The sequence below is a fragment of the Phacochoerus africanus genome, chromosome X (genome assembly GCF_016906955.1).
Source record: "Phacochoerus africanus isolate WHEZ1 chromosome X, ROS_Pafr_v1, whole genome shotgun sequence".
NCBI lineage: Eukaryota > Metazoa > Chordata > Mammalia > Artiodactyla > Suidae > Phacochoerus > Phacochoerus africanus.
Genome location: NC_062560.1, coordinates 58,685,154 through 58,712,852, shown reverse-complemented (window position 1 = coordinate 58,712,852; position 27,699 = coordinate 58,685,154). Strand labels below are relative to the sequence as shown.

General features: G+C 35.8%; 1 protein-coding gene and 1 pseudogene across 2 annotated transcripts in view; one reads left to right on the top strand and one right to left on the bottom strand.

Annotated features, from left to right (window-relative positions):
* The window catches only part of OPHN1 (oligophrenin 1), a 556,237-nt gene that overhangs the window by 178,119 nt on the left and 350,419 nt on the right, over positions 1-27,699 (top strand). For both annotated transcript variants that reach the window (XM_047764388.1, XM_047764386.1), the window contains exon 3: positions 26,522-26,617. In XM_047764388.1, coding sequence (XP_047620344.1) covers positions 26,522-26,617 — 96 coding nt within the window. The remainder of the gene's footprint in view (positions 1-26,521; positions 26,618-27,699) is intronic.
* Positions 16,477-17,627, bottom strand: LOC125118212 (ceramide synthase 5-like; annotated as a pseudogene).

Genomic DNA, 27,699 nt, shown 5'->3' with positions numbered 1-27,699 from the left:
ATTTATTTCTGCTCTGATCTTTATGATTTTTTCCTTCTGCTAGTTCTGTGCTTTGTCTGTTCTCCCTTCTCTAATTGTTTTTGGGGCAAGTTTATGTTGTTTATTTCAGCTTTTTCTTCTTTCTTAAGGTAAGATTGTATTGCTATAAACTTTCCTCTCAGAACTGGTTTTGCTAAGTCCCATAAGTTTTGGGTTGTTGTATCTTCATTTTCATTTGTCTCTTTGTGTCTTGATTTTTATCTGATTTCTTCAATGATCTATTGGTGGTTCAGTAGCATATTGTTTAGCTTACAGGAGTTTGTGTTTTTTGCTGTTTTTTTCTTGTAGTTGATTTCAAGTCTCATAGCATTGTGGTTAGAGAAAATGCATGGAATAATTTCAACTTTTTAAAATTTTCCAATGGATCCGTGGCCCAGAACATGATCTATCCTGGAGAATGTTCCATATGCACTTGAGAAGAATGTATATTCTATTGCTTTCAGATGTAATGTTCTATAAACATTAGTTAAATCAATCTGGTCTAGAGTATTGTTTAAGGCCTATGTTTCCTCTTTGTTTCTCTTTCCGGATGATCTGTCTCTTGATATAAGTGGGGTTTTAACGTCCCCTGCTATTATCATGTTGCTGTCGGTTTCTCCTTTTATGGCTGTCAGCAGTTGCCTTATATATTGAGGTGCTCCTATGTTAGGTACATATATATTTACAATTGTTATTTCTTCTTCTTGTATTGATCCTTTAGTTATTAGGTAGTGTCCTTCTTTGTCTCTTGTGATTTTCTTTATTTTAAAGTCTGTTTTGTATGATATTAGTATTGCTATCCCAGCTTTCCTTTGATTTCCATTTACACCTAATATATTCTTCCATCCTCTTACTTTCAGTCTGTATGTGTCCTTGGGTCTGAAGTTGGTCTCTTGTAAGCAACATATATATACATCTTCTTTTTGCGTTCATTTAGCCAGTCTGTGTGTTTTGGTTGGAGCATGTAATCCATTTACATTCATTATAATTATGGATAAATATGTATTTATTGCCATTTTTTATTAATTGCTTTGAATTGTTACTTTGGGTCTTTTTCCTTCCTCCCTTCCTTCCTCCTTCCTTCCTTCCCTCCCTTCTTTTTGTTGTCTTGTGATTTGCTATCTTTTTTTCCTTTAATTTTTTTTGTCTTTTGTTTTTTTTTTTTAGGGCCACACCTGTGGCACATGGAGGTTCCCAGGCTAGGGGTCTATTTGGAGCTTTTGCTGCCAGCCTACGCCAGAGCCACAGCAATGACAGACCCAAGCCACTTCTGTGACCTATACCACAGCTCATGGCAATACCAGATCCTTAACCCACTGACCGAGGCCAGGGATCGAACCCACAACCTCATGGTTCCTAGTCGGATTCATTTCCTCTGCACCACGATGGGAACTCCGTGATTTGCTATCTTTAGTGTCATGTTTGGATTGCTTTTCTTTTTTATGTGTGTGTGTCTATTTTACTTATTATTTTGTTTTGCCGTTCTCTTAATTTCAAATGCATTTTCAATGTTCTGCATTTGTCTTCTCCTCTTCTCATGTCTGCTAGTTTTGATATGATTTTTACCAATGGGTAATTTTCTACCTTTTTCTTATCTTTGTCTTTACCACTGATGTTTCTCTTTTGAAATTTTCTTGTTTCTAGTTGTGGCTCTTTCCTCTCTGCTTAGAGAAATTCCTTAATATTTGCTTTGGGGCTGGTTTAGAGTTGCTAAATTCTTTTAGTTTTTGTCTGAAAATTTTTTGATCTCTCCTTGAAATCTGAAAGTGCCTTGCTGGGTATAGAATTCTTACTTTTAGTTTCCTCCCTTTCATCAGTCTTAGATAATTTTTCACTCCCTCCTTGCTTGCAGAGTCTCTGCTGTTAACCTTATGGGGGTTCCTCTGTATGTTATTTGCAGCTTTCCCCTTGTTGGTTTTAATATTTTTCTTTGTATTAAATTTTTGTCAGTTTGATTAGTATGTGTCTCGCTGTCTTTCTCTTTGGGTTGATCCTGTGTGTGATCCTCTGTGCTTCCTTGACTTGAGGGAGTGTTTCCCTTCCCATATGAGGGAAGTTTTAGCTATAATCTCTTCAATTATTTTCTCTGGCCCTTTTTCTTTCTCTTCTCCTTCTGGAGCCCCTATGATGCAAATGTTGGTATGTTTATTGTTCCAGAGGTCTCTTAGGCTCTCCTCAATTCTTTTCATTTTCTTTTTATTTTTTTCCTGTGGAAATTATCTCCACAACTCTTCTACATCACATTCATTCTTCTGCCTCTGTTATCCTGCTGTTGAGTCCTTCTAGTGTATTCTTCATTTCAGATATTGCACTATCCATCTTTGTTTGCTTGTTCTTTAATTCCTCTAGTTCTCTGTCTGTGCCTCCACTTTTTGTCCAAGGTCTTGGATCATCTTTACTATCATCAGTCTGAATTCTTTTTCAGGTAGATTACCTATCTCCTATTTATTTATTTATTTATTTATTTATTTATTTAGTCTTGTTCCTTTGGCTGAATGTTATTTCTTTGTTGTCTCATAATGTTTAACATTTCTATACTTATTTTCACTTTGATGACACATATGTAGATTCTGCGGTTCTTGCCTTGTCTTGAAGTTTGCAGAGGTGTTAGTGGCTCATGGGTATCTAGAGCATGGTACCTCCATACTGTTCTTAATAGTGGCCGTACCAGCTTACATTCCCACCAACAGTGCAGGAGGGTTCTCTCTGCTCTACACCCTCTCCAGCATGTGTTATTTGTGGACTTGTTCATGACGGCCATTCTGACTGATGTGAGGTGGTATCTCATGGTAGTTTTGATTTGCACTTTTCTAATAATCAGTGATATTGAGCATTTTTTCCTGCGCTTGTTGGCCATCTGTACATCTTCCTTGGAGAAATATCTATTCAGGTCTTTTGCCCATTTTTCCATTGGGTTGTTGGTTTTTTTGCTGTTCGGTTGTATAAGTTGCTTGTATATCCTAGAGATTAAGCCCTTGTTAGTTGTGTCATTTGAAACTATTTTCTCCCATTCTGTAAGTTGTCTGTTTTCTTTTTGGTTTCCTTTGCTCTACAAAAGCTTGTCCGTTTGATTAGGTCCCACTGGTTTATTTTGCTTTTAATTTTGTTGTTTTGGGAGACTGACCTGAGAAAACATTTGTAAGGTTGATGTCAGAGAATGTTTTGCCTGTATTCTCTTCCAGGAGTTTGATGGTGTCTTGTCTTATATTTATGTCTTTCATGCATTTTGAATTTATTTTTGTGTGTGGTGTGAGGGTGTGTGGTATGTTCTAGTTTCATTGATTTGCACGTGGCTGTCCAAGTTTCCCAGCAATACTTGCTGAAAAAAGACCATCTTTTTTTCCCATTTTATTTTTTTGCCTCCTTTGTCAAAGATTATTTGACCATAGGTGTCAGGTTTTATTTCCGGGTTCTCTATTCTGTTCCATTGGTCTATATGTCTGTTTGGGTACCAGTATTGCCCTGTCTTGATGACTGTGGCTTTGTAATATTGCCTGAAGTCTGGGAGAGTTATGCCTCTTGCTTGTTTTTTTTTCCTCAGAATTGCTTTGGCAATTCTGTGTCTTTTGTGGTTCCATATATTTTTGGATTGTTCTAGTTCTGTGAACATGTCCTGGGTAATTTGATAGTGATTGCACTGAATCTGTAGATTGCTTTGGGTAGTATGGCCATTTGTACAATATTGATTTTTCCCACCCTGGAGCATGTAATATCTTTCCATTTTTTTACATCTTGTTTAATTTCCTTGATTAATGTTTTATATTCTCAACGTATAAGTGCTTTACCTCCTTGGTCAGGTTTACTCCCAGGTATTTGATTTTTTGGGGGTGCAATTTTAAAAGGTATTGTATTTTTATATTCCTTTTCTGATATTTCATTGTTAGTATACAGAAATGCAACTGACTTCTGAATGTTAATCTTATATCCTGCTACTTTGCTGAATTTGTTGATCAGTTCAAGTATTTTTTGTGTGGAGTCCTTAGGGTTTTCTATATATAGTATCATGCCGTCTGCACACAGTGACAGTTATACCTCTTCCCTTCTTATTTGGATGCCTTTTATTTCTTTTGTTTGTCTGATTGCTGTGGCTAGGACTTCCAATTCTATGTTGAATAAAAGTGAGAATGGGCATCCTTGTCTTGTTCCAGATTTTAGTGGAAAGGCTTTCACCTTTTCTCCATTCAGTATTGTATTTGCTGTGGGTTTGTCACAAATGGCTTTTATTATGTTAAGGAATGTTCCCTCTATACCCACTTTGGTGAGAATTTTTATCATGAATGCATGTTGGACATTGTCAAATGCTTTTTATGCATCTATTGAGATGATCATGTGGTTTTTGACTTTTGTTAATGTGGTATATGATGTTGATTGATTTGTGTATGTTGAAACATCCTTATGAATCTGGGATGAATCCCACCTGGTTGTGGTGTATGATCTTTTTTATATGTTTTTGGCTTTGGTTGGCTAAAATTTTGAGAATTTTTGCATCTATATTCATCAACTATGTTGGCCTATAGTTTTTTTTTTTTTTTTGGTGGTATCTTTGTCTGATTTTGGAATTAGGGTGATGGTGGCATCATAGAATGTCTTTGGGTGTGTTCCTTCTTCAAACTTTTGAAAAAGTTTTAGGAGCATGTGTATACATTCCTGTTTTTATGTTTGGTAGAATTCAAACATCTCGTCCTGGAATTTTATTTGTAGGGAGTGGTTTTATGACATATTCAATTTCATTTCTAGTGGTTGGTCTGTTCAGCTGTTCTGTTTCCTCTTGATTCAGTTTTGGCAGGCTGTAAGTCTCTAGAAAGTTGTCCATTTCTTCTAGATTATAAAATTTGCTGGCATATAATTTTTCATAGTATTCTCTCATGGTTTTTTGTGTTTCTCTAGTATCTGTTTTGACTTGTCCTTTTTCATTTCTGATTTTGTTTGTTTGGGTTTTTTCTCTCCTCTTCTTGGTGAGTCTGGCCAGTGGTTTGTCAATTTTGTTTACCTTTTCAAAGAACCAGCTCTTGGTTTGATTGATTTCTTCTCTTGCTTTTTGAGTCTCTATTTTATTGATTTCTCTATTTTATTGATCTTTATGATTTCCTTCCTTCTGTTGACTTTAGGTTTTGTTTGTTCTTCTTTTTCTAATTCATTCAGATGTTGGCTTAAGTTGTCAATTTGAGATTTTTCTTCTTTTTTGAGAAAGGCCTCTATTGCTGTGAATTTCCCTCTGAGCATTCTTTTTTGTCATCCCATAGATTTTGAGTGGTTGTGTCTTCATTATCATTTGTCTTGAGGTATTTTTTAATTTCCTTCTTTATTTCCTCATTGACCCATTGGTTTTTTAGTAGCATGTTGTTTAGTCTCCGTGTAGTGGGTTTTTCCTCATTTCTTTTCCTGTTGTTGATTTCTAGTTTCATGCCATTGTGGTCAGAGGAGATACTCGAAATAATTTCTACACTCTTAAATTTGTTGGGGTTAGTTTTGTGCCCCAATATGTGATCAATTCTTGAGAATGTTCCATGTGCACTTGAGAAGAATGTGTATTCTGATTTTTTTGGATGTAATGCCCTGAAAATGTCAATTAAGTCTAACTTTTCTATTGTGTCCTTTAGGAACTCTGTTGCTTTATTGATTTTCTGTTTAGAGGGTCAGCCCATTTATGTGAGTGGGGTGTTAAAATCTCCTACTATGAATATATTCCCATCCATTTCTCCTTTTATGTCTGTTAGTACTTGTTGGAGGCTATGTGGGTGCTCCTATATTATGAGTATACATATTGACCAGTGTAATATCCTCTTCTTGAGTGGATCCTTTAACCGTTAAATAGTCTCCTTCTTTGTCTTTCTTAATGGCCATCATTTTATTTTGTCTGATAGGAGTATTGCAACTCCTGCTTTCCTGTCTTGTCCATTGGCATGAAATATCTTTCCCATCCCCTCACTTTCACTCTATATGTGTTCTTTTCTCTAAGGTGAGTTTTTTGTAGACAGCAGATTGAAGATTTTTGCTTTTTTATCCAAGCTGCCACTCTGTGTCTTTTGATTGGAGCATTTAGTCCATTGACATTTAAGGTGATTATTGATAGATATGTATTTATTTCTATTTGAAACCTTGTTTTCCTGTTGATTCTCTCTTTTCTTCTTTTCTTTTTGTGGTTGGATGGTTTCCATTTATTTCATGATTAATTTTTCTTTTCAATTTTTTGAGTGTAATGTTTGGTTTTTATTTGTGGTTGCTCTGTTTTTTAAGCATGTTAAGCCCTACCTTTATCTGCTTGCTTTTGACTGATAATCATATAGGTTCATACACATCAAAATATAAGGAAACAATCTATATTTTCTTACTTTCTTTCCCCACATTTTATGATTTTGATGTCTTTTTTTTAAAAATATCTTCATGTTTAGATCTGTTTGCTGGCTTATTTAAGTGTTTGCTTTCCAGTTGTGGTTAGCTCCATCCTAATTCTTCTTTTTATCTTTTCTCTCTCTCTTTTTATTTGGAGAAGCCCTTTTAGTAGTTTTTTTAGAATGGGTTTAGTATTGCTGTACTCTTTTAGCTTTTGTTTGATGGGGCAGTTCTTTATTTTCCCTTCTAATTTAAATGACATTCTTGCTGGATAGAGTATTCTAGGTTGCATATTTACTCCTTTTAGCAATTTAAATTTATCTTGCCTCTCCCATCTGGCCTGTAGTGTTTTTGTAGAGAAATCAGCTGATAGCCATATGGGGGTTCCCTTATAATTAATGCTTTGCTTTTCTCTTGCTGCCTTTAGAATCCTCTCTTTATCTTTATTTCCATTTTTATTGAAATATGTATTGTTGTGGTCCTGTTTGGGTTGTTTGGGGCCCTCTGTGCTTCCTGTATCCTGATGTCAGTATCCTTTAGATCTGGAGAGTTTTCAGCCATAATTTCTTCAAATATATTTCCAATCCCCCTTTCTTTTTCTTCTCCTTCTGTAATTCCTATTATGCATAGATTGGCCCACTTTATATTATCCCATAGGTCCCTTATATTGCTTTCATGTTTTTTTCATTTGGTTTTCTGTTTGCTGTCCTTATTGGGTGGTTTCCATTATTCTATCTTCCATATCACTAATTCATTCCTCTGCATTTTTTATTCTGATCTTTATTGTCTTTAGCTCAGTTAGTATCTCTGCAAATGGCTTTTCTGGTTTTTCTTGGCTCCTCCTTATATCTTCTAGATCCTTTCTAAAGGAATCTGCATTAGTGTTCACATCTTCTCAATTCATTCAGTATTTTCACTACCACCCTTTTGAACTCAATGTCAGACTGCAGAGGTCCGTTTCATTGTTGACTGCTTTAGGTGAATTCTCCTGTTCCTTCAACTGAATATTTGCTGTCTCTTTCTTTGGTGTGAGGAGGCTGTTGTTCCCAGGATGCTCAGCATGTTTTCTGGGAGATGGAGGCAATGGGTAGGGCCAGCAGTCAGTGCCTGGTCATTGGGCTCTCAATAGCAGCCTCTCCTCCTCTCCTCTCCCCAGCAATGTCGCCTTGCCTCTCCTGCATGTCCGGACCTTCTCCCAGATTCCCTCTGCCGTTTTGTTCCCCTCCTTAGCCCGTGGCACACTGCTCCCTAGCCCCTCATGCCATCCCTAGTTCTCTCCCTGGGACTGACTTCTGGAGCCTGAGTCTCAGCGCCCAGCCCCCACCTGAACATCTCAGGCTGTGGTGTCCTGGCCGGTGGTTCAGATGATCTGTTCGGCTGTCACTCTGCTTTGCTGTTCTCATTCTCGCTGCTGCATTTTTCTCTGCAACTTTGAGGTCCTGCCGACTCAGCCTATCTTTCCTCGATTAGGTGGCTTCCCAGGAGGTGGGTTCCTTTTCTCCTTCTCAGCCCCCTCTCAATAATGCTAGTCCTGTCCTGATTCCTTTTTCTCTCTTTTTTTCTTTTGTTTTACCCAGTTATGTCAAGAGTTTCTTGCCCTTTTTGGAGGTTTAAGGTCTTTTGCCACCATTCAGTTGATTCTCTGTGTGGGTAGTTTTACATATAGATGTTTTTTTTTTTTTTTTTGGTCTTTTTAGGGCCACACCCATGGCATATGGAGGTTCCCAGACTAGGGGTCTAATCAGAGCTGTTGCCACTGGCCTACGATAGAGACACAGCAGTGTCAGATCCCTGTCACGTCTGCAGCCTGCACCACAGCTTATGGCAATGCCGGATCCTTAACCCACTGAGCAAGGCCAGGGATCAAACCTGCACGTAACCTCATGGTTCCTAGTCAGATTCGTTTCTGCTGTGCCACAATGGGAACTCCCTAGATGTGTTTCTTTGATGTGTTTGTGGGGGAAGGTTTGCATGACCTCTTACTCCTCTGCCATCTTGCTCCTGGAATCACTTGTTGTATTTTACACAACGTTTTTAAGTGTTTGGTTTACAAGGAAGATTTATTGGTCAAATCTATCTGACTTACTGAATGGGTACTTTATTTACTTATTTAAAAAGGGAAAAGCCATACACTCTAGGCTGTGAAAACTGGAAGATACCTTCTTTAAGATTTTTTTAAGTTGAACATCAGAGCTTCTGGGAACTGGGGATTGTAGGGGAATTCCCTTTGTGGCTCAGCAGTTAACGAACCCAACTAGGAACCATGAGGATGCAGGTTCAATCCCTGGCCTTCCTTAGTGGGTTAACGATCTGGTGTTGATGTGATTTGTGCTGAAAGTTGCAGATGTGGCTCAGATCCTGGGTTGCTGTGGTGTAGGCCAGCAGCAGTATCTCTGATATGACACCCCCGCCCCCAGCCTGGGGACCTCCATATACCATGGGTGTGACTCTAAAAAGCCAAAAAAAAAAAAAAAGGCACTGGGAACTGGAGATTGTATAGAATTGTGTACAATCTTATCCCACATTTTTTCTAGGATGAGAGCCAATATCTTTATCATACTCTCAACTGTTCCAAAGTCCTGCAAAATGCAATAGCCAGTGTTGTAGTCTAATTATATTTTAATTTTTATAGAACAATAATACATATTTTCACTAACATTTTGGTTAATAGTAACAATAATAGCCCGATTTTAAAATAAATAGAACTAATTCCATTTACAAAACTATCTCCAGTTTTTAAACTATGACATCTTATTTTAATCTCTCCAACAACCCTCTCAGATAGATGATAATATAATTTTATATATAAAATGAAGGCAAATCACAGTAGCTATTAAATAGCAAAGATTTTGTTTTTCAACAATTGAGGCCCGAAGAGTTGAAATAACTTTCCCAAACCCACATAGCTGATTGGTTCCCAAGCCTAGATTTAGAACTCAAATCCTAGTGATTTTTCCACTAACTCATTCTGCTTTGGAGAAGCACACAGCCCTACAATTATGGTGATTAATCTAAGCTAAACAATTTGTAAGTGAAAAGGGACGCATATATTTAGATGAAACCTTTTTTAGCTGAAAGCAACTAAAACCACCAAGCCTGGCAATCCCTTGGGCATTCCATTGTGTAATATGCCTAAGAAGTAGAATTGCATTCATCAGATTTTGAGTCATAATGAAACTTAGCTACTTGAGTTTCAAACCTATTAAAAATTGGGTGTGGTTTCTATTTCATTTATTTCTGTTCTGATCTTGGTTTCTTTCCTTTTAGTAATTTGGGTTTTGTTTTTTCTTCTTTTAGATGTAAAGTTAGTTTGTTTATTTTGAGATTTTTCTTGTTTCCCTAGATGAGCCTGTATTGCTATAAACCTTTCTTTTAGAATTGTTTTTGCCGTATCCCATAGATATTATTATTGTATTTTTTATTTGATTTATTTCCTGATTTTTTTATTTCCTCCTTGATTTCTTGAGTGATCCATTGATTATTTAGTATTATATTTTTTAGCCTCCACATGTTTATGCTTTTTTGCAGTTTTAGTTTTGTAGTTGATTTCTAATCTCATTGTGACGATTGTGGTCAAAAAAGGTGCTTAAATAATTTTAAATCTTGTATGGAAACACCAAAGACCTTGACTAGCCAAAATATTCTTAAAGAAGAACAGAGTTGGAGGAATCACACTTCCTGATTTCAGTTTTCTTAAATTTACCAAGGTTTGTCTTGTGACATTATTTATTCTGGATAATGGTCCATATGCACTTGAAAATAATATGTATTCTGCTGCTTTTGGATGGAATTCTCTTTAAATATCAATTAAATCCATCTGATATAATGTGTCATTTAAGGCCAGTGTTTCAAACAAGAGATAGAAATAAAAGAATCTAAAATGGAAAGAAAGAAGTAAAATTGTCACTGTTTGAAGATGCCAGGTTACTATATATAGAAAATACTAAAGATGCCACCAGAAAACTATTAGAGCTCATCAATGAATTAAGCAAAGTTGCAGTACACAAAATCAAACAGAAGCGTGATGCATTTCTATATACTAACAGCAACTATCACAAAGAAAAATTAATGAAACAATCATTACATCAAAAAGAATATAGTACCTAGGAATAAACCAACCTAAGGTAGCAAAAGATATGTACTCAGTAAACTATGAGACACTGATGAAAGAAACTGAAGATGGCATAAACTGATGGAAAGATATACAATGTTTATGGATCGGAGGAATTAATATTGTTAAAATGATCATACTATCCAAGGCAATCTACGAATTCAGTACAATCCCTATAAAAATACTAAGGGCATTTTTCATAGAACCAGAACAAATAATTTTAAATTTTGTATGGAAACACCAAAGACCTTGACTAGCCAAAATATTCTTAAAGAAGAACAGAGTTGGAGGAATCACACTTCCTGACCTCTGGCTATACTACAAAGTCCAGTAATCTAAAAGTATGGTACTGGCATAAAAACAGAAAAAAAGATCAATGGACAGGATAGAATGCCAAGAAATAAACCTAGGCACCTATGGACAATTAATTATGACAAAGGAGGCAATAATATACAATGGAGAAATAAGTGGTGCTGCTAAAATTGGACAGCTGCATGTAAAAGTATGGAATTAGAACTCTAGAACATTAGAAATTAGAACATTCTCTAACACCACACACAAAAATAATCTCAAAATGAATTAAAGACCTAAAATAAAAGACCTGGTACTATACAACTCCTAGAGGAAAACATAGGCAGTACACTTTTGACATAAAACACAGCAGCATATTTTTGGATCTGTCTCCTGGAGTAATGGAAATGAACACAAAAATAAATGGGACCTAATTGAACTTAAAGGTTTTGCACAGCAAAGGAAACTGTAAACATAACAAAAAGCCAACCTACAGAATGGGAGAAGATATTTGCTAATGGTATGACCGATGTGGGGTTAATATCTAACATATATAAACAGCTTATACAGCTCAATATCAAAAGTGAAACAACCCAATCAAAAAATGGACAGAAGTTTAAATAGACATTTCTCTAAAGAAGACATACAGATGGCCGAAAGGCACATGAGAAGATGCTCAACATTGGTAATTATTAGAGAAATACAAAGCAAAACTGCAATGAGGTCTTAGTTAATACCAGTCATAAAGGCCATCATCAAAATGTCTACAAATAGTAAATACTGGGGATAGTGTGGAGATAAGGTAACCCTTTTACAATGTTGGTCAGAATGTAAACTAGTAAAGCCACTATGGCAAACAGTATGGAGGTTACTTAAAAAACTAAAAATAGTGCTACCATATGATCCTGAAATCCCACTCCTGGGAATCTACCCAGAGAAAACCATAATTTGAAATTTTACATGCACTACAATATTCATAGCAGCACTATTTACAATAGTCAAGAAATGGAAGCCACCTAAATGTCCATTGATAGATGAATGGATAAAGAAAATGTGGCATATATATATAATAAAATACCACTCAGCCATAAAAATGAATGAAATAATGACATTTGCAGCAGCCTGGATGGATCTAGAGATTGCCATACTGAGTGAATTAGGCCAGACAGAAAAAGACAAATATCATATGATATCACTTATATGTGGAATCTTATAAAATAATGATACAATTGAACTTATTTACAAAACAGAAAGGGACTCACATACATAGAAAAAAAACATTGTTACCAAAGTGGAAAGATTGAGCAGAGGGTTAAATTTGCACTTTGGGAGTAACATATGTATACTACTATATATAAAATAGGTAAATAACAAGGACCTACCATATAGCACAGAGAACTCTACTCAATATTCTGTAATAACCTATAGGGGAAAATAATCTGAAAAAACATATATGTATGTATAACTGAATCATTTTGCTGTATACCTGAAAATAAGACAACCTTGTAAATCAACTATACTATAATAAAAGATAAAAAATGAGGTCAGTGGTGATTTTCAGTGTCATTTTAAAACTGACTTAATATTGATAATGAAATTATCAACATTTGAAATATTTGCATAACTTTGTGTACCAATGTTTTCCAAATGACTAATGTATGATGTTACATAGTCACACATATGTAAAAGTTGCATTCATGAGTAAAGATCCATTTGAAGTACAAAAGAGACCAAGAAATTTTATTGGTTAACTGGGTATGAAATGGTCTTTGACATAGTTTCTTATTTTACATCACAGCTAACATTTATGAAACTACTTCTTTTTGAGTTTTGGTGTGGTAACAGAGAAGATTACATTAATTATCTGAAGGGCTACACTCCTTTGTTTTTCAGCTATGCTACTTGGTGTGAGGACAGAATTTCTTTATATCCTTAAACTAAAACAGCATATCACAACATATTTAAAAGAAGCAGATATGACAATACAGCTGTTTTCTATCAAGTTAGACAATAAAATGAATTTCAAAATGTAAAGTAGTTCCAGTTCTCAATACTTTTTTATTTGTTTTAGGCAATAGAGTTATTTTTCATAAAATATTTAATTTATTTATTTTAAATCATAATCAGTGAATCGTTATTTTAAATAAATAAATATTTAAAACTGTCTCACTATGTTGTAAAACAGCAAATATTAATAGATATAATACACATAAACAACAGCTCTTTGTAGTCTTCAATAATTATTGAATTTATTAGTGAGGCCCCAAGACCAAAATACAGAGAGAACTGCTCTTATAGGATACCAGCTTCTGTCAAATGCCCTCCTCTTGTCTTCCACTGAATGGGTCGTATCTAGATAATTACAACAATAACATTGTTCACTTAAAACAAATCACCAGAAATATTAGAGAGTTTTAGTGTCCTAGAGGTGACTTCAGGTCATTTTATACTATACTGTGTATCTTGGTTCACACAGGGATTTACAGTCATACCCAACTAGAATAATTTGATTTTTGACATGCTGGGAAAGAGCTGAATTTTCCTTTTGAGCTTTAGGTTTGGCAATGCTAGTTTGACATGCCAAATTTGACATTTTTATTGAGAAAGGGAAGAAAGAGAATAAGGCATTTTACATATGTTATCTAATTTAATCTTTACAACAAGTCTGTGGGTTAAATATTATTACTAATCCATTTTTCAAAGGATAAAAGTAAAGGTAGGTACAAGAGATTAAAGTTATGCCAGCCTTTATTTTTCTGAAGCTTACTATTATGTTGGATAAGTGATATCTAAAACACCTTTTATAAAATTTTAATTTTGAAATTTTTGTAGATTCACAGGAAGTGGCAGAAGTATCATAGAATTCTGTGTACCCTTCACTCGGTCTCTCCCAAATGTTACATCTCATATAATTTAAACATTAAAAACAGGAAATTAATATTGGTATTTTGGGTATGTGTAGTTCTGTGCCATTTTATTACATATGTAGATTGATATATTCACAGTTGCAATCAGAATATAGACTTGTGCATTCACCATAAAGATCTGCCCTGTGCTCCCTCTTTAGAGTCACACTCACCTTCTCCATTCAAAATTAAAAAAAATACAGTCTTACTGAGACATAATTCACATACCACAAAAAAAGTGTACAATTCAGTGGTGATCACTATCTTATTCCATATTTGTTTTGTTTTGTTTTTAGGGCCACAACTGCTGCATATGGAAGTTCCTGACCTAGGGCTGAATTTGTACTGCAGCCACAGGCCTATGCCACAGCCACAGCAATTCCAGATCCGAGCTTCATCTGCCACCTACACTGCAGCTTGCAGCAATGCCAGATCCTTAATCTACTGAGCAAGGCCAGGGATTAAATTTGCAGCTTCATGAATGCTAGTCAGGTTTTTAACCTGCTGAGCCATAATGGGAACTCCCTCAAGAATGTTCAGTCATCTCAGAAACACCCATATACACTAACAGTCCCTCACCATTGTCCCCTCTCCTACTCCCTGGAAGCTACTAATTTTTCTCTCTATATTTGTCTCTTCTAGATATTTCATTTTGTGGCATGTGTCAGTATTCCATTGTTCTTTAATGGACTAAAGAATGTTTCATTATATGGCTTCTGCCACATTTTAAAAATTCATATGATTGTCATGGCCCTTTTGGGCTCCTCCCTTCTTTATGAATTTTTGTATTCTTATCAGTTTCTAAAAAAGGCAGTTTGAATTTTGTAGATGGAGTGTATCTGTAGATCAATATGTCACATATTGCCATCTTCACAATATTGAGTATTCTGATCCATGAACATGGGAAGCTTTCCCATTTATTCAGATTTTTAATTTTTTCAAACATGTTTTATAATTTTCAATGTACAATCATACTACACTACTTTTGTTAAATTTATTGCCTCATGTTTTATTTCTGTTAATTATGAATGGAATTTTTTTATTTTTAAAAGTTTTATTGAAGTATAGTTGATTTATAGTGTTGTGAAAATTTCGGTTGTACAACAGGGTTATACATACACACACACACCCATTCTTTTTCAGATTCTTTTCCCATATAGATTATCACAGAATATTGGGTAGAGTTCCCTGTGCTATACAGCAGGTCCCCATTGGCCATATCATTCCATATACCACAGTGTGCATATGCCAATCCCGAATCCCCAGTCCATCACCCCCCCATCCCCTTTGGTAAATATATGTTTTTCAAAGTTTGTGAGTTGGTTTCTGTTCTGCAAATAAGTTCATTTGTATCCTTTTTTTAGATTCCACATATGAGCTGTCATATGATGTTTGTCTTTCACTGTCTAACTTCACTTCTTATGATAATTTCTAGGCCCATCCATGTTGGAATGTTCATATATATTGTGTGGAAATACAATTGATTTTTAATGTATTTTTAAATTATAGTTGATTTATAATGTGCTACTTTCTTCGATACAGCAAACATAGTAATTCATATATAGATATAGATACATTTTTTTCTCATACTATCTTCCATCATGATCTATCCCAAGATTGTATGTAGTTCCCTGTGCTATACAGTAGGATCTCATTGCTTATCCATTCTAAATGTAATGGTTTGCATCTACTAACCCCAAACTCCCAGTCCATCCCACTCCTTCCCCCTTCCCCCGGCAATTGATTTTTGTATGTTGATGTAGTATCCCACAACATGCTGAACTAGTTTATTAGTTCTAATAGTGCTTTTGTGGATTCCTTAGGCCTTTCTACATATAAAATCATGTTATCTGCAAATAGATAAAGCTTTACTTCTTTCCTTGCAAACTGGATGCCTTTTATTTCTTTTTCTTACCTATTTGTCTTGACTACACTCTCCAGTAGACTTTTGAACAGAAATGGTAAGAGCATACATTATAGTCTTCTTGGCCTTGGTGAAAAAAGTTCTTTCATTTACTATTAAGTATGATATCAGCTGTGAGCTTTATTAGGCTCCCTTGTACTATTTTTTGACGGTTGAAGCACTTTTAATCACTGAAGAGTAAACAATAGTATAAACCCTAACAGCACACCCAGTGACTATTGTCCTTCTTCCCTCAGCTACCCTCTCCTCCCACCCCCCATTCCTTGTGTAACATTGAATAAAGGGCAGGGTATCAACAGCTGTCCCTATCACCATGAGGTGGTAGGAAGGGATAGCTAGGGACCACAGCAATCCTGGCCATCCATCCATAGTTGTCTGTTTCTATACAACTTCATGTGAAATATTTCAGCTCTGAATGAGGAATAGTGCAGAAACCTGGAGCTGAACTTGGCTGCTCCATTCACATGGCCAGAGCCTCAAGAGCCATGGGCAACAAAGGAGGGGACGTTCCAGAGCCAGCATAATTCAAGGTGAGCCAAATCTGGGATTGAGGTGGATTCAAAGAGGACCAGCAAGGCCTTCTGGCCCCAGTTCAGAATTGTGCCCCACCCAGGCAATGAAACTCACGCATATGCACAAATGCACATGGCCATATGTACACACACACATGGGCACACATAAAGCAAATCAGTTAACATTACAGAAAGAATCTGGAGGCTATTAAATACAAAATGGCAGAGTTTTCTTAAAAAGTGAAATATTTGTTTCTTTGATTCTCTTCAGTGCCTGCACACACCCTAGTCACAAGAGTGTGGATGTGGGGAGGCCTAAGAAGAGTAGGTTGCTAGTGACCCTACAAGTCCCTCTGTGCTAATGTCCCCATACAAACCACCTTACTCTTCAGCCCAGTAGCTAGCTGCCTCCCATGTGACCATTTACCTGATTGGCACCATTGCAGAGCTGCTGCCACAGGAGCTTTTTTTGCTGGTGGTCACATCTTCTTCTGAGCTGCTCTCCACATCACTGCAATCATCCTTAGATACCTTTCCTTGGGTCAAGGCTCTGAAAGCAATTTGTGCAATTAAGTAGGACCAAATGACATGCAGAACCTGTAGGATCAGGAGAAGGCCCGATCATCTCCCAACTGTCAAAGAAGGTTGTGTTCAGAATCCAGAATGCATAGATTCCTAGATGCATCACCACAAAAATAGCACTGAAGATCACAAAAAATGGTGTCACAAGTCATTATGATACTTGGCATAATTGGTCAGCTTGGCTGCCTCCAGCAAGAAGTCTGAGGCATCATGTAGATGCATGACCAGAATTCCCACTCGAATCATGTTGTTGATGTAGAAGAAGGTAATGAACCCAATGGTGGCCATATGATGCACGAACATGATCAGGAAGTCCTTTCTTTAAATGTCTGTAACTGAGAAAACATAAGAGACCAAAAGAAAGCCAATTCCATGATATAATAGTAATAAAGCCCACTTGTGAGAGGCTGGTAAGGGTAACTATGCCAGCATCATCCGGTGTTCCAAAACTAAGGAGACGACCAGAGAAGGCTAATTCTGTAGCAGAATATATATAAATAGAAAGTGAATCTCCACATGCTTTCACAGAATTTAGTGAGCATTGAGGGTTTGTCCTGATTCCTCCCACAGTGAAGCCAGCATTGGATTTTTCAGACATCCCAGTCCAGTTGCTTTGACAGGCCCTCCAGACTTTTCTCATTAGAATACTTGGTAATAGATATGAACACCTTTTCAAGGATGGCATTAGGTTGCACCTGATAAGGACCACTGTCCTGGGTGCCAACATGAAGTGCACTGGGTTTGGCAATAAACCGCTTGAAGAGCAGACTTACTGAGAACATGCCCGCAGCCAATGGGAACACCAAAAGAATGTGCCAGGCCCGCAGGTAGCCATTGCCATTGCCTGGCCCCTCTAGGTAGGCCCAGCTCACTTTCTGGGGCAGTCAGGAGTGCTCACTCCATAGCCAGTCTCATAGGAGGCCCAGGGCACCCACCATTGTTGTTGCCATCTTATGCCCACCCCGCAGCCACTGCCGTCATAGTCTCAGCTGCAGCTCCAGCCAATGGACCCCTCATACTTATAATTGAGTGTTTTCATCATGAGTGGATGTTGGATTTTATCAAAAAATTTTCTGCCTATATTGAGAAAATAATAGCAATGGATTCAAACTATATTTAATTAATATAATGTAACATTGACTATCTATTATATGTTAAACTTATGTTCTTGGAATAAGCCCTGCTTGCTCATAGTGGATAATCTTTTTATATGTTGTTTGATTCAGTTAGGTCGTATTCTGTCAAATATTTTTGCATCTGTATTCATAAGAGATATTGGTCCGTAGTTTTCTTTTGTTAATGATGTCTTTGTCTGGTTTTGGTATTGGGATAATACTGGCCTTGTTGAATGGATTGAGAAGTGTTCACACTTAGTTTGTGAAAATTCTGAGAAGGATTAGTGTTAATTCTCTTTTACATGTTTGGTAGAACTCACCATTGAATACATCTTTTCCTGAGATTTTCTTTGTGGGCGGGGCAGGTTATTGATTGCTAATTTATTCACTTTATTTGTTATATATCTATACATAATTTCTGTTTCTTCTTGAGTCAGTCTAAGGAGTTGTTGCATTTCTAGGAACCTATCCATTTCATTTACATTATCTAAGTTGTTAGTGTCCAATTGTTCATGATATTCCCTTATAATCCTTTTTATTTCCCTAAGTTATGCAGTGATGTCTCCTCTTTCATTCTTGATTTTAGTAATTTGAATCTTTTTTCTTTCTTCTTTGCTCATTGTAGCTATAAGTTCTTCAATTTTGTTGATATTTTTAAAGAATCAATGTTTGATTTTATTGATATTCCTCTACCATTTTCTATGATCTTTTATTAATTCCTGCTTTCGCTTTTTGTTATTTCATGCATTCTGCTTGCTTTGTGTTTAGTATTCTTTCTCTTTTTAGTTTCATCTGGTAAAAAGTTATATTATTGATTTGAGATATTCTTTTCTTAAGGTAGGAATTTAAAGCTGTGTATTTCCCTGTCACCTCTCTGATAATGTTATATCAGAAGTTCTGGTATGCTGTATTTTTGTTTCCGTTCATCTCAAAGCATTTTTGAATGTATTTAGTGTTTTCTTCTTTGATCTCTTGGCCATTTAGTACTGTGTTGTTAAATTTCCACATTTTTGTGTATGTCCTAAATTTTCTTCTGTTGTTAATATCTAATTTCATTACATTGTGGTCAGAGTATATACTTTGTAGATTCAAGTCCTTTTAAATTTATTAAGGCTTGTTTTACTGACCTAAGCCTATGGTGTAGCCTAGAAAATATCTTCGTACACTTGAGAAGAATTGTGTATTTTCTTGTTGGGTGGAATATTTTGTAGATGTCTGTTAGGTTTAGTTGGTTTATAACGCTGTTAAAATTATATTTCCTTGTTGATTTTCTGGCCATTTGTTCTACTCGTTATTGAAAGTGGAATATTGAAATCATCTATTATTGTTGATTTGTCTGTTTATTAATTTCTTTCAGGTTTTTGCTTCATGTATGTTTATGTCTCTGTTGTTAGGTGAATGTCTGTATATTGTGATTTCTTTCTGATATTTTGACCCTTTTATTATTAGTAAATATCGCTTTTTGTCTCTCATCACAATTTTCGACCTAAGGTATATTTTGTCTTATGTTGTTATAGACATTCTTCCTCTGTTTTGGTTATTGATTCCATAATGTATTATTTCCATCCTTTAATTTTCAAAATATCCATGTCTTTGAATTAAGCAATTATTTTATAGAAAGCATATAGTAGAATTACTTTTTAAATCCATTTTTACTACTTCTTGGCTTTGATTGGAATTTTTACTACATTCATGTTTAATTTAGGTGGGATTTACATCTACCATTTTTATTTTTAGTACGCCTTATATATCTCTTGTTCTTCTATTCCACTGCTGCCTTGTTTTGCATAAAAAAAGCTTTTCTAATACACTATTTTACTTAGCGTGTTGTTTATTTTACTATATATTTTCAACTATTTACTTAGTGGTTATCATGGGAATTTCAATTAATACTTACCTTAACAATATAGGGCAGATTAATACCAATTATTATTTTTTAATTAAAAAATATTTAGGGCCCCACCTGAGGCATATGGAAATTCCCAGGCTAGGGGTCAAATCATAGCTGCAGCTGCTGGCCTATGCGTCAGCCATAGCAATGTCACTCAATGAGGCCAGGGATCAAAACTGCATCCTCATGGATAGTAGTTGGGTTCTTAACCTGCTGATCCACAGCATGAACTTTGAACACCAAGTCTTTAATATATAAAAACTTTTCTTCAATATAGCTATGCTACCTCCTCTTTCTTTTGTGCTGGTATTTTCATACAAATTACACATCAACATACTTTTATAAATATTACTATACACATTTTTCTTTTGACATATAAGAATCAAAGACTTACAAAGAAAATACATTTACTCTGTCCTCCATATTTGCATCTATTTCCTTTGCTAGTGCCATTTACTTCTTCATAGAGATCAATTTCCTTTGATATTCACCTGGAAGACTCCCTTTAGTATTTATTATAGGGCGCTTTTGTTAGTAACAGATCCTTTCAGTGTTTATCTGGGAATATCTTAATTTCCTCTAATTTGAAGGTTTATTTTAGTAGATATAGAATATTTTGTTGATAGTTTTTCCCCCTCAGAACTTTGAATAATGTTTGGGAATTTGTGACTTCTGATTAAAAGTCAGCTGTTAATCTTATTAAGGTTCTCTCTTGTACATGGTGAGTCATTTTTTAATTGCTTCTTTAAAAGATTCTCTTTCCTTCTCTTTCAGTAGTTTGACTGTGATGTTTCTAGTTGTGTATGTCTTTGAGTTTATCTTTCTTCAAGTGTTTTGAGCTTGTTGGGAGTGCAAGTATTTTTCATCAAATGTGGTTAATGTTTTTTCTTCCTCTTTCTCTCTTTCCTCTTCTAGGGTCCCCACTATGTGTACGGTGTAAAGCTTGTTGGTATCCCATAGGTCTCTGAGTTCTGTTGATCTTTCTTCATTCTCTTCTCTTTCTCTTCTGTAGACTGGGTTGTTTTGATTGACCTTTCTTCAGGTTCACTGACTCTTCTGCCTAGTCAAATATAATCTTGAGGCCCTGTATTAAATTTTTTATTTCAAATGTTGTACTTTCTAACTACAGGCATTTTAGTTGGTTTCTCTAAAATTATCTCCAACTCTATATTGATATTCTCTATCAGATGACACACCATTCTCCTTTTTTTCTTTAGTTCCTTAGATATGGTTTCCTTTAATTCTTGGAACATATTTAAAATACCTAATTTAAAGCCTCCCCCTTGGCAACCACAAGGGGCCTCTGTTCTCCAAGTCCATGAGTTTCTTTTCTGTGGAAGAATTCATTTATGCTGTATATTAGATTCCAGATATAAGTGATATCATATGGTATTTGTCTTTCTCTTTCTGACTTTACTTAGTATGAGAGTCTCTAGTTCCATCCATGTTGCTGCAAATGGCATTATTTGGTTCTTTTTTATGGCTGAGTAGTATTCCATTGTGTATATATACTGCATCTTCTTAATCCATTCTACTGCCAATGGACTTTAGGTTGTTTCTTGACTATTGTGAATAGTGCTCCAATGAACATACAGGTGCATATATCTTTTTCAAGGAAAGTTTGTCTGGATATATGCCCAAGAGTTGGATTGCTGGGGCATATATGATTGTTCTATATTTCATTTTCTGAGGTACCTCCATACTGTTTTCCACAGTGGTTGTACAAATTTACATTCCTGCCAAAAGTGAAGGAGGGTACCCTCTTCTCCACACCCTCTTCAGCATTTGTCATTTGTTGAGTTATTAATCATGGCCATTCTGACTGGTGTGAGGTGGTACCTCATAGTAGTTTTGATTTGCATTTCTTTATAATTAATGAAGTTGAGCATTTTTTCCTGTGCTTATTGGCCATCTGTATATCTTCGTCAGAGAAATGTCTATTCAGATCTTTTGCCCATTCTTCAATTGGCTTATTATTTTTTGTTTTTGTTGAGTAGTATAAGTTGTTTGTATATTTTAGAGATTAAGCCCTGGTAAGTTGCATTATTTGAAACTATTTTTTCCCATTCCATAGATTGTCTTTTTGGATTTTTTTTTGTGGTTTCCTTTGCTTTGCAAAAGCCTGTGAATTTGATTAGGTCCCATTGGTTTATTTCAGCTTTTATTTCTGTTGCCTTGGGAGACTAACCTAAAAAAAATTTTTACAGTTGATGTCAGAGAATGTTTTGCCTATGTTCCCTGCTAGGAGTTTTAGGTGCATGTCTTACGTTTAAGTCTTTAAGCCATTTTGAGTTTATTTCTTTGCATGGTGTGAGGGTGTGTTCCAGTTTCATTGATTTATATGTGGCCGTCCAGTTTTCCCAGCACAACTTCTTGAACAGATTGTCTTTTTCCCATTTTATATTCATGCCACCTTCACAGAAGATTAATTGACCATATGTTCCTGGGTTTAGTTATGGTTCCTCTATCAGGTTCCATTGGTCTATATGTTGATTTGGTACCAGTACCACACTGTCTTGATTACTGTTGGTTTGTAATATTGCCTGAAGTCTGGGAGAGTTATGCCTCCTGCTTGGTTTTTGTTCCTCAGGATTGCTTTTGCAATTGTGGGTCTTTTATGGTTCCATGTAGATTTCTGGATTATTTGCTCTAGTCCTCTGGAAAAGGTCATGGGTAATTTGATAGGGATTGCATTGAATCTGTAGACTGCTTTGGGTGGTAGGGCAATTTTTACAATATTAATTCTTCCAACCCAGGAGCATGGAATATCTTTCCATTTCTTTGAATTCACTTTAGTTTCCTTGGTTAATGTTCTATAGTTCTCAGCATATAAGTCTTTCACCTCCTTGGTCTAGTTTATGCCTAGGTATTTAATTTTTGGGGGTGTAATTTTAAAAGGTATTTTATTTTTATATTCCTTTTTTATAATATTTCATTGTTAGTATACAGAAATGCAACTGATTTCTGAATGTTAATCTTGCATCTTGCTATGTTTCTGAAATCATTGATCAATTCAAGAAGATTTTGTGTGGAGTCCTTAGGGTTTTCTATATATAGTACTATGGCATCTGCATATAGTGAAATTTTACCTCTTCTCTTCCAATGTGGATACATTTTATTTCTTTTGTTTGTCTGCTTGCTGTGGCTAAGTCTTCAATACTATGTTGAATAAAAGTGGTGACACGGGGCATCCTTGTCTTGTTCCATATTTTAGTGGGAAGGCTTTCAGCTTTTCTCCATTGAGTATTTGATGCAGGTTTGTTGTAAGTGACATTTATTATGTTAAGGTATGTTCCCTCTATACCCATAAGAGTTTTTATCATGAATGGATATTGGACTTTGTCAAATGCCTTTTCTGCATCTATTGAGATGATAATGTGGTTTTTGGTTTCTTTTTTATTAATGTGGTGTATGACATTGATTAAATTGCTTATGTTGAACCATCCTTGTAAACCTGGGGTGAATCCCATTTGGTCGTGGTGTATGATCTTTTTTATATGTTGATGTATTTGTTTGACTGATTTTTTGTTGAGAATTTTTGCCATCTTTATTCATTAAAGACATTGTCCTGTAATTCTTTTGGTAGTATCTTTGGTTTTGTTATTATGGTGATGGTGGATTCAGAGAATGTCTTTAGGAGTGTTCCTTCTTCGACCTTTTGGAAAAGTTTAAGAAGGGCAGGTATAAGTTCCTCTTTGTTTGTTTGGTAGAATTCGCCTGTGAATCCATCTGGTCCTGGAGTTTTGTTTGTAAGGAGTGTTTTTAATACATATTCAGTTTCATTTCTAGTGAAAGTTCTGTTCAATTGATCTATCTCTTCTTCATTCAGTTTTAGTGGACTGTATGTCTCTAAAAAGTTGTCCATTTCTTCTAGGTGGTTAAATTTGTTGGCATATTATTGTTCATGGTATTCTCTGATTTTTTTTTTTTTGTATTTCTGCAGTATCCATTGAGATTTCTCATTTTTCACTTCTTATTTTGTTTGAGTTCTTTCTCTCCTTTTCTTGGTGAGTCTGGCCAATGGCTTGTTTACCTTTCAAACAACCAGGGCTTTGATTTATTGATTTTTTTCTATTATTTTTTGAATCTCTATTTTATTGATTTCCTCTCTGATCTTTATGATTTCCTTCCTTCTGCTGACTTTGGGTTTCGTTTGTTCCTTTTTTTCCTAATTCTTTAAGGAGGTATGTTAAGTTGTTGATTTCAGATTTTTCTTCTTTTTTGAAGTTCATCGCTATGAACTTCCCTCTAAGCATGGCTTTTGTGGCATCCCATAGATTTTGAATAGTTGTGTTTTCATTATCATTAGTCTTAAGGTATTTTTAAATTTCCTTCTTGATTTCCTCATTGACCCATTGGTTTTTTAGTGGCATGTTGCTTATTCTCCATGTAGTCAGTTTTTGTTTTTCTTATTTCTTTTCCTGTGCTTGATTTCTAGTTTCATGCCATTGTGGTTCAGATAAGATACTTGAAATAATTTTTGTACTTTTCAATTTGTTGAGGTTGTTTTTTTCCCAAGTATATGGTCAATCCTTGAGAATGTTCCATGTGCACTTGAAGAAAAAATGTAAATTCTGATTTTTTTGGGATGTAATCTCCTGAAAATGTCAGTTAAGTCTAAGTTTTCTATTGTATCATTTTTGGCTCTTTGTTGCACTATTGACTTTCTGTCTAGAGGCTCTTTTCAGTGATGTGAGTGGGGTGTTAAAGTCTCCTACTATTATTGTATTCTCATCAATTTCTCTTGTTGTATCTGTTAGTATTTGTTGTATGTATCTGGGTGCTCCTATCTTAGGGACATATATATTGATTGTTGGAATCTAGTATATGGCACAAATGAACCTTTCCACAGAAAAGAAAATCATGGACTAGGAGAATAGACTTGTGGTTACCAAGTCGGAGGGGGATGGAGTGGGATGGATTGGGAGCTTGGGGTTAATAAATGTGAAATATTGCCTTTGGAATGGATTAGCAATGAGATCCTGCTCTGTAGCACTGGGAACTATGTCTAGTCGCTTATGATGGAGCATGATAATGTGAGAAAAAATAATGTGTACATGTATGTGTAACTGGGTCACCATGCTGTACAGTAGAAAAAAAAAATGTTTTGGGGAAATAAAAAAAAAAGGTATGGTAATTTGGTCTGTTGCTTCTAATCTCTATAAAACATTTATTATCATAACTATTGTAATTGTTATTATTGTTATTGCTAGTGATTTGTTCAAAATATCAAGGCTCTGAATACTGAAAATAGGGAGTTCTTGTAGTGACTCAGCAGGTTATGAAGCTGACTAGTATCCATGGGTATGCAAATTTGATTCCTGGCCTCACTTAGTGGCTTAAGGTTCTTTTTGTTTACATGACCTGCAGCATAGGTCACAGACACAGCTAATATCTGGTGGTGCTGTGGTTGTGGTAGGCCTGCATCTGAAGCTCCAACTCGACCCCTAGCCTGGGAACTTCCATATGCTGCAGGTGTGGCCCTAAAATAAATAAATAAATTAATAAATAAATGCTTAAAATAAATACTTCTCTAAATGAGACATAGGTAATAAGGTAATAAAATTCTTGGCAGGCTAATTTGTTCCAACCAAATAGCTGAACATGTTTTATTATGGATGGTTAGCTCTGAAAACCTAACCATGATAGATTTTCATTAGGTAATGTTGTTTGCATTGTCTTCCTTTCTGTTAGAATGAGAGCAAAAAATCTCAGGCACTTGAGTTTCTGAAAGATTTGAGTGTGAACTATGATGTAATTAGGGAGAAGAAATAAAAAAATGGTAGCAAAATTTACTAAGAAGTTTGATCTTTCCTAGAATATGTTCTTAATGTGTTACTTTAGTTGGTGAGAGCAGTGCTCCTCAGACATTAAAGTGCATACAAATTATCTAAGGATTATATAAAAATGCAGTTTCTTATTCAGTAGGTCTAGTGTGTGACCTGGGAATGTGTATTTCCATCAAACCCTCAGGTGATGATGGTCCTGAGAACTATTCTTGGAGTACTAAGTTTGGAGTTTTGACTGGATCTCTTAATAAAGGTCATATTTTTAAAATTTCAATAGGAATAATTTGTCACAAGTTTAGCTAATAGTGATTTAATTTATACTGACATTCTAAATTCATATAGTTATGTTCAGAATTATTGACCAAAAATGAAAACATTTGTCTGGCCATACCACTCTCAATTGTTTCATCAATCATCTCCTTATTTTATGTTACTTAGTGAATACTCTATGAGCAAGTTAAATTTGTCCCTCTGCCAGGTATTACCTCAACCAAAGCTGGCATTTTGTTAGTGTGTAAAATGTCCAGGTGTTGCCTATATTGTCCTTGGAAAGGCCCTAGAGAGGTAGACTCACCACCTGTATTCCAGTTTCAGGTCTTTCCGCCAGCTCTGGGACCTAGAGCTAATTTTTTCTTTGTAGATTGATTGTGGATATTTGATAAAAGCAAGAAAGCATCTAGACTCTTGTCCATAATGGGTACTCAATAAAGCTTAAGAAGACTCTCTTAGGAGTACAACTAAGTAGCTTTAGATTTTACTGGCTTTGGGTAGAACAGGTCAGGTAGGATAGGGATTGAATATAAAACATGTCCCTTAACTTAAACAGAAGACTTCACTAAGTTGCTTTACTTCCTCTTTAATGTGTGGTTTTAGTTGCTCACATCTCCTACTGAAAGTCTGCTCTTTGGTTTAACGTCTTCCAATGCAATTTGCTGTCTGTTGGGAGTCCTTGCCTTTGCTTTTCTTCTGTCTGTCCTAACAGGGATGAGGAAACCAGGCAAAAAAAGACAGCATTGTTGACCATTTTTTTAATTTCTCTTCCTTTTTAGATTATTCCTCTGCTGTTCAGAAATTTTCCCAGACGTTGCAATCCTTTCAGTTTGATTTCATTGGAGATACTCTGACTGATGACGAGATTAACATTGGTAAGTCTTCAGCCACAAGCGGCCATGTCCCTCTCAAAGCAGGTCTGAGACCAAGCAACCTCCTTGGTTGGTGGATATAGAGAAGTTGGCATTTTTATCCCTTATTGCCTAATGCTGAGCTCCTGGGAAGCTGCTTAAGAAACATAATGAAACATTCCCTTCCAGTCCCATTTCCTCCTCACATGAAAGCAATAAAAAGATATCCCTTAAACTTCCACTGAGGTCTCTGACTCAGTCTACAGGGGAATTTTCTTTAAAGAATCTAGTAGGTGAAAATGGATATTTTTTTTAAACTTTATTTACATTCCAAAGCTTCCTTTACAATTCTTGTTTCTACACTCCAAAGGCTTCCCCGCAGAGGGTGGAAGGCTCTTCCTGCGGGCGGAGATGCGAAGCATCTTCTTTTTTGTTGTTGTTGTTGTTGCCATTTCTTGGGCCGCTCCCGCGGCATATGGAGGTTCCCGGGCTAGGGGTCGAATAGGAGCTGTAGCCACCGGCCTACACCAGAGCCACAGCAACGCAGAATCAATCCGAGCCGCATCTGCAACCTACACCACAGCTCACGGCAACGCCGGATCGTTAACCCACTGAACAAGGGCAGGGACCGAACCCGCAACCTCATGGTTCCTAGTTGGATTCGTTAACCACTGCGCCACGACGGGAACTCCAAGAAAATGGATATTTTTGTAAAGGATAAATTAAAGAGTGATTTTTTTGAGGGGTTATTTTCCAAAATAATTCAGAGTAGGATTCTTCTAAGGAACAAATTCCCCTATAATGTTTAAAATGAGCATTTATATATGTATAGCTTTTCAGGCAACAGGAGATTTGGCATCTCTCTTGGGAACTGAATTTAACAACTCACTTTGAGAGCTGTGCTATCTTGGAAAAGATATTTCCTCTCTATGAGCCTCAGTCTAATCCTCTGAAAAATGTTGTTAATCTCTGTCTCTCAAGGATTTTACAATAAGAGGTAAGAAAAAATGTGTGTTCATGTTAATTATGAAGTTAAAGTTGTGTTAGCAAAATATGGCCCTTGTGCCAAATATTGTCTGCCACTTTTTTTTTTTTTGTAAATGAAA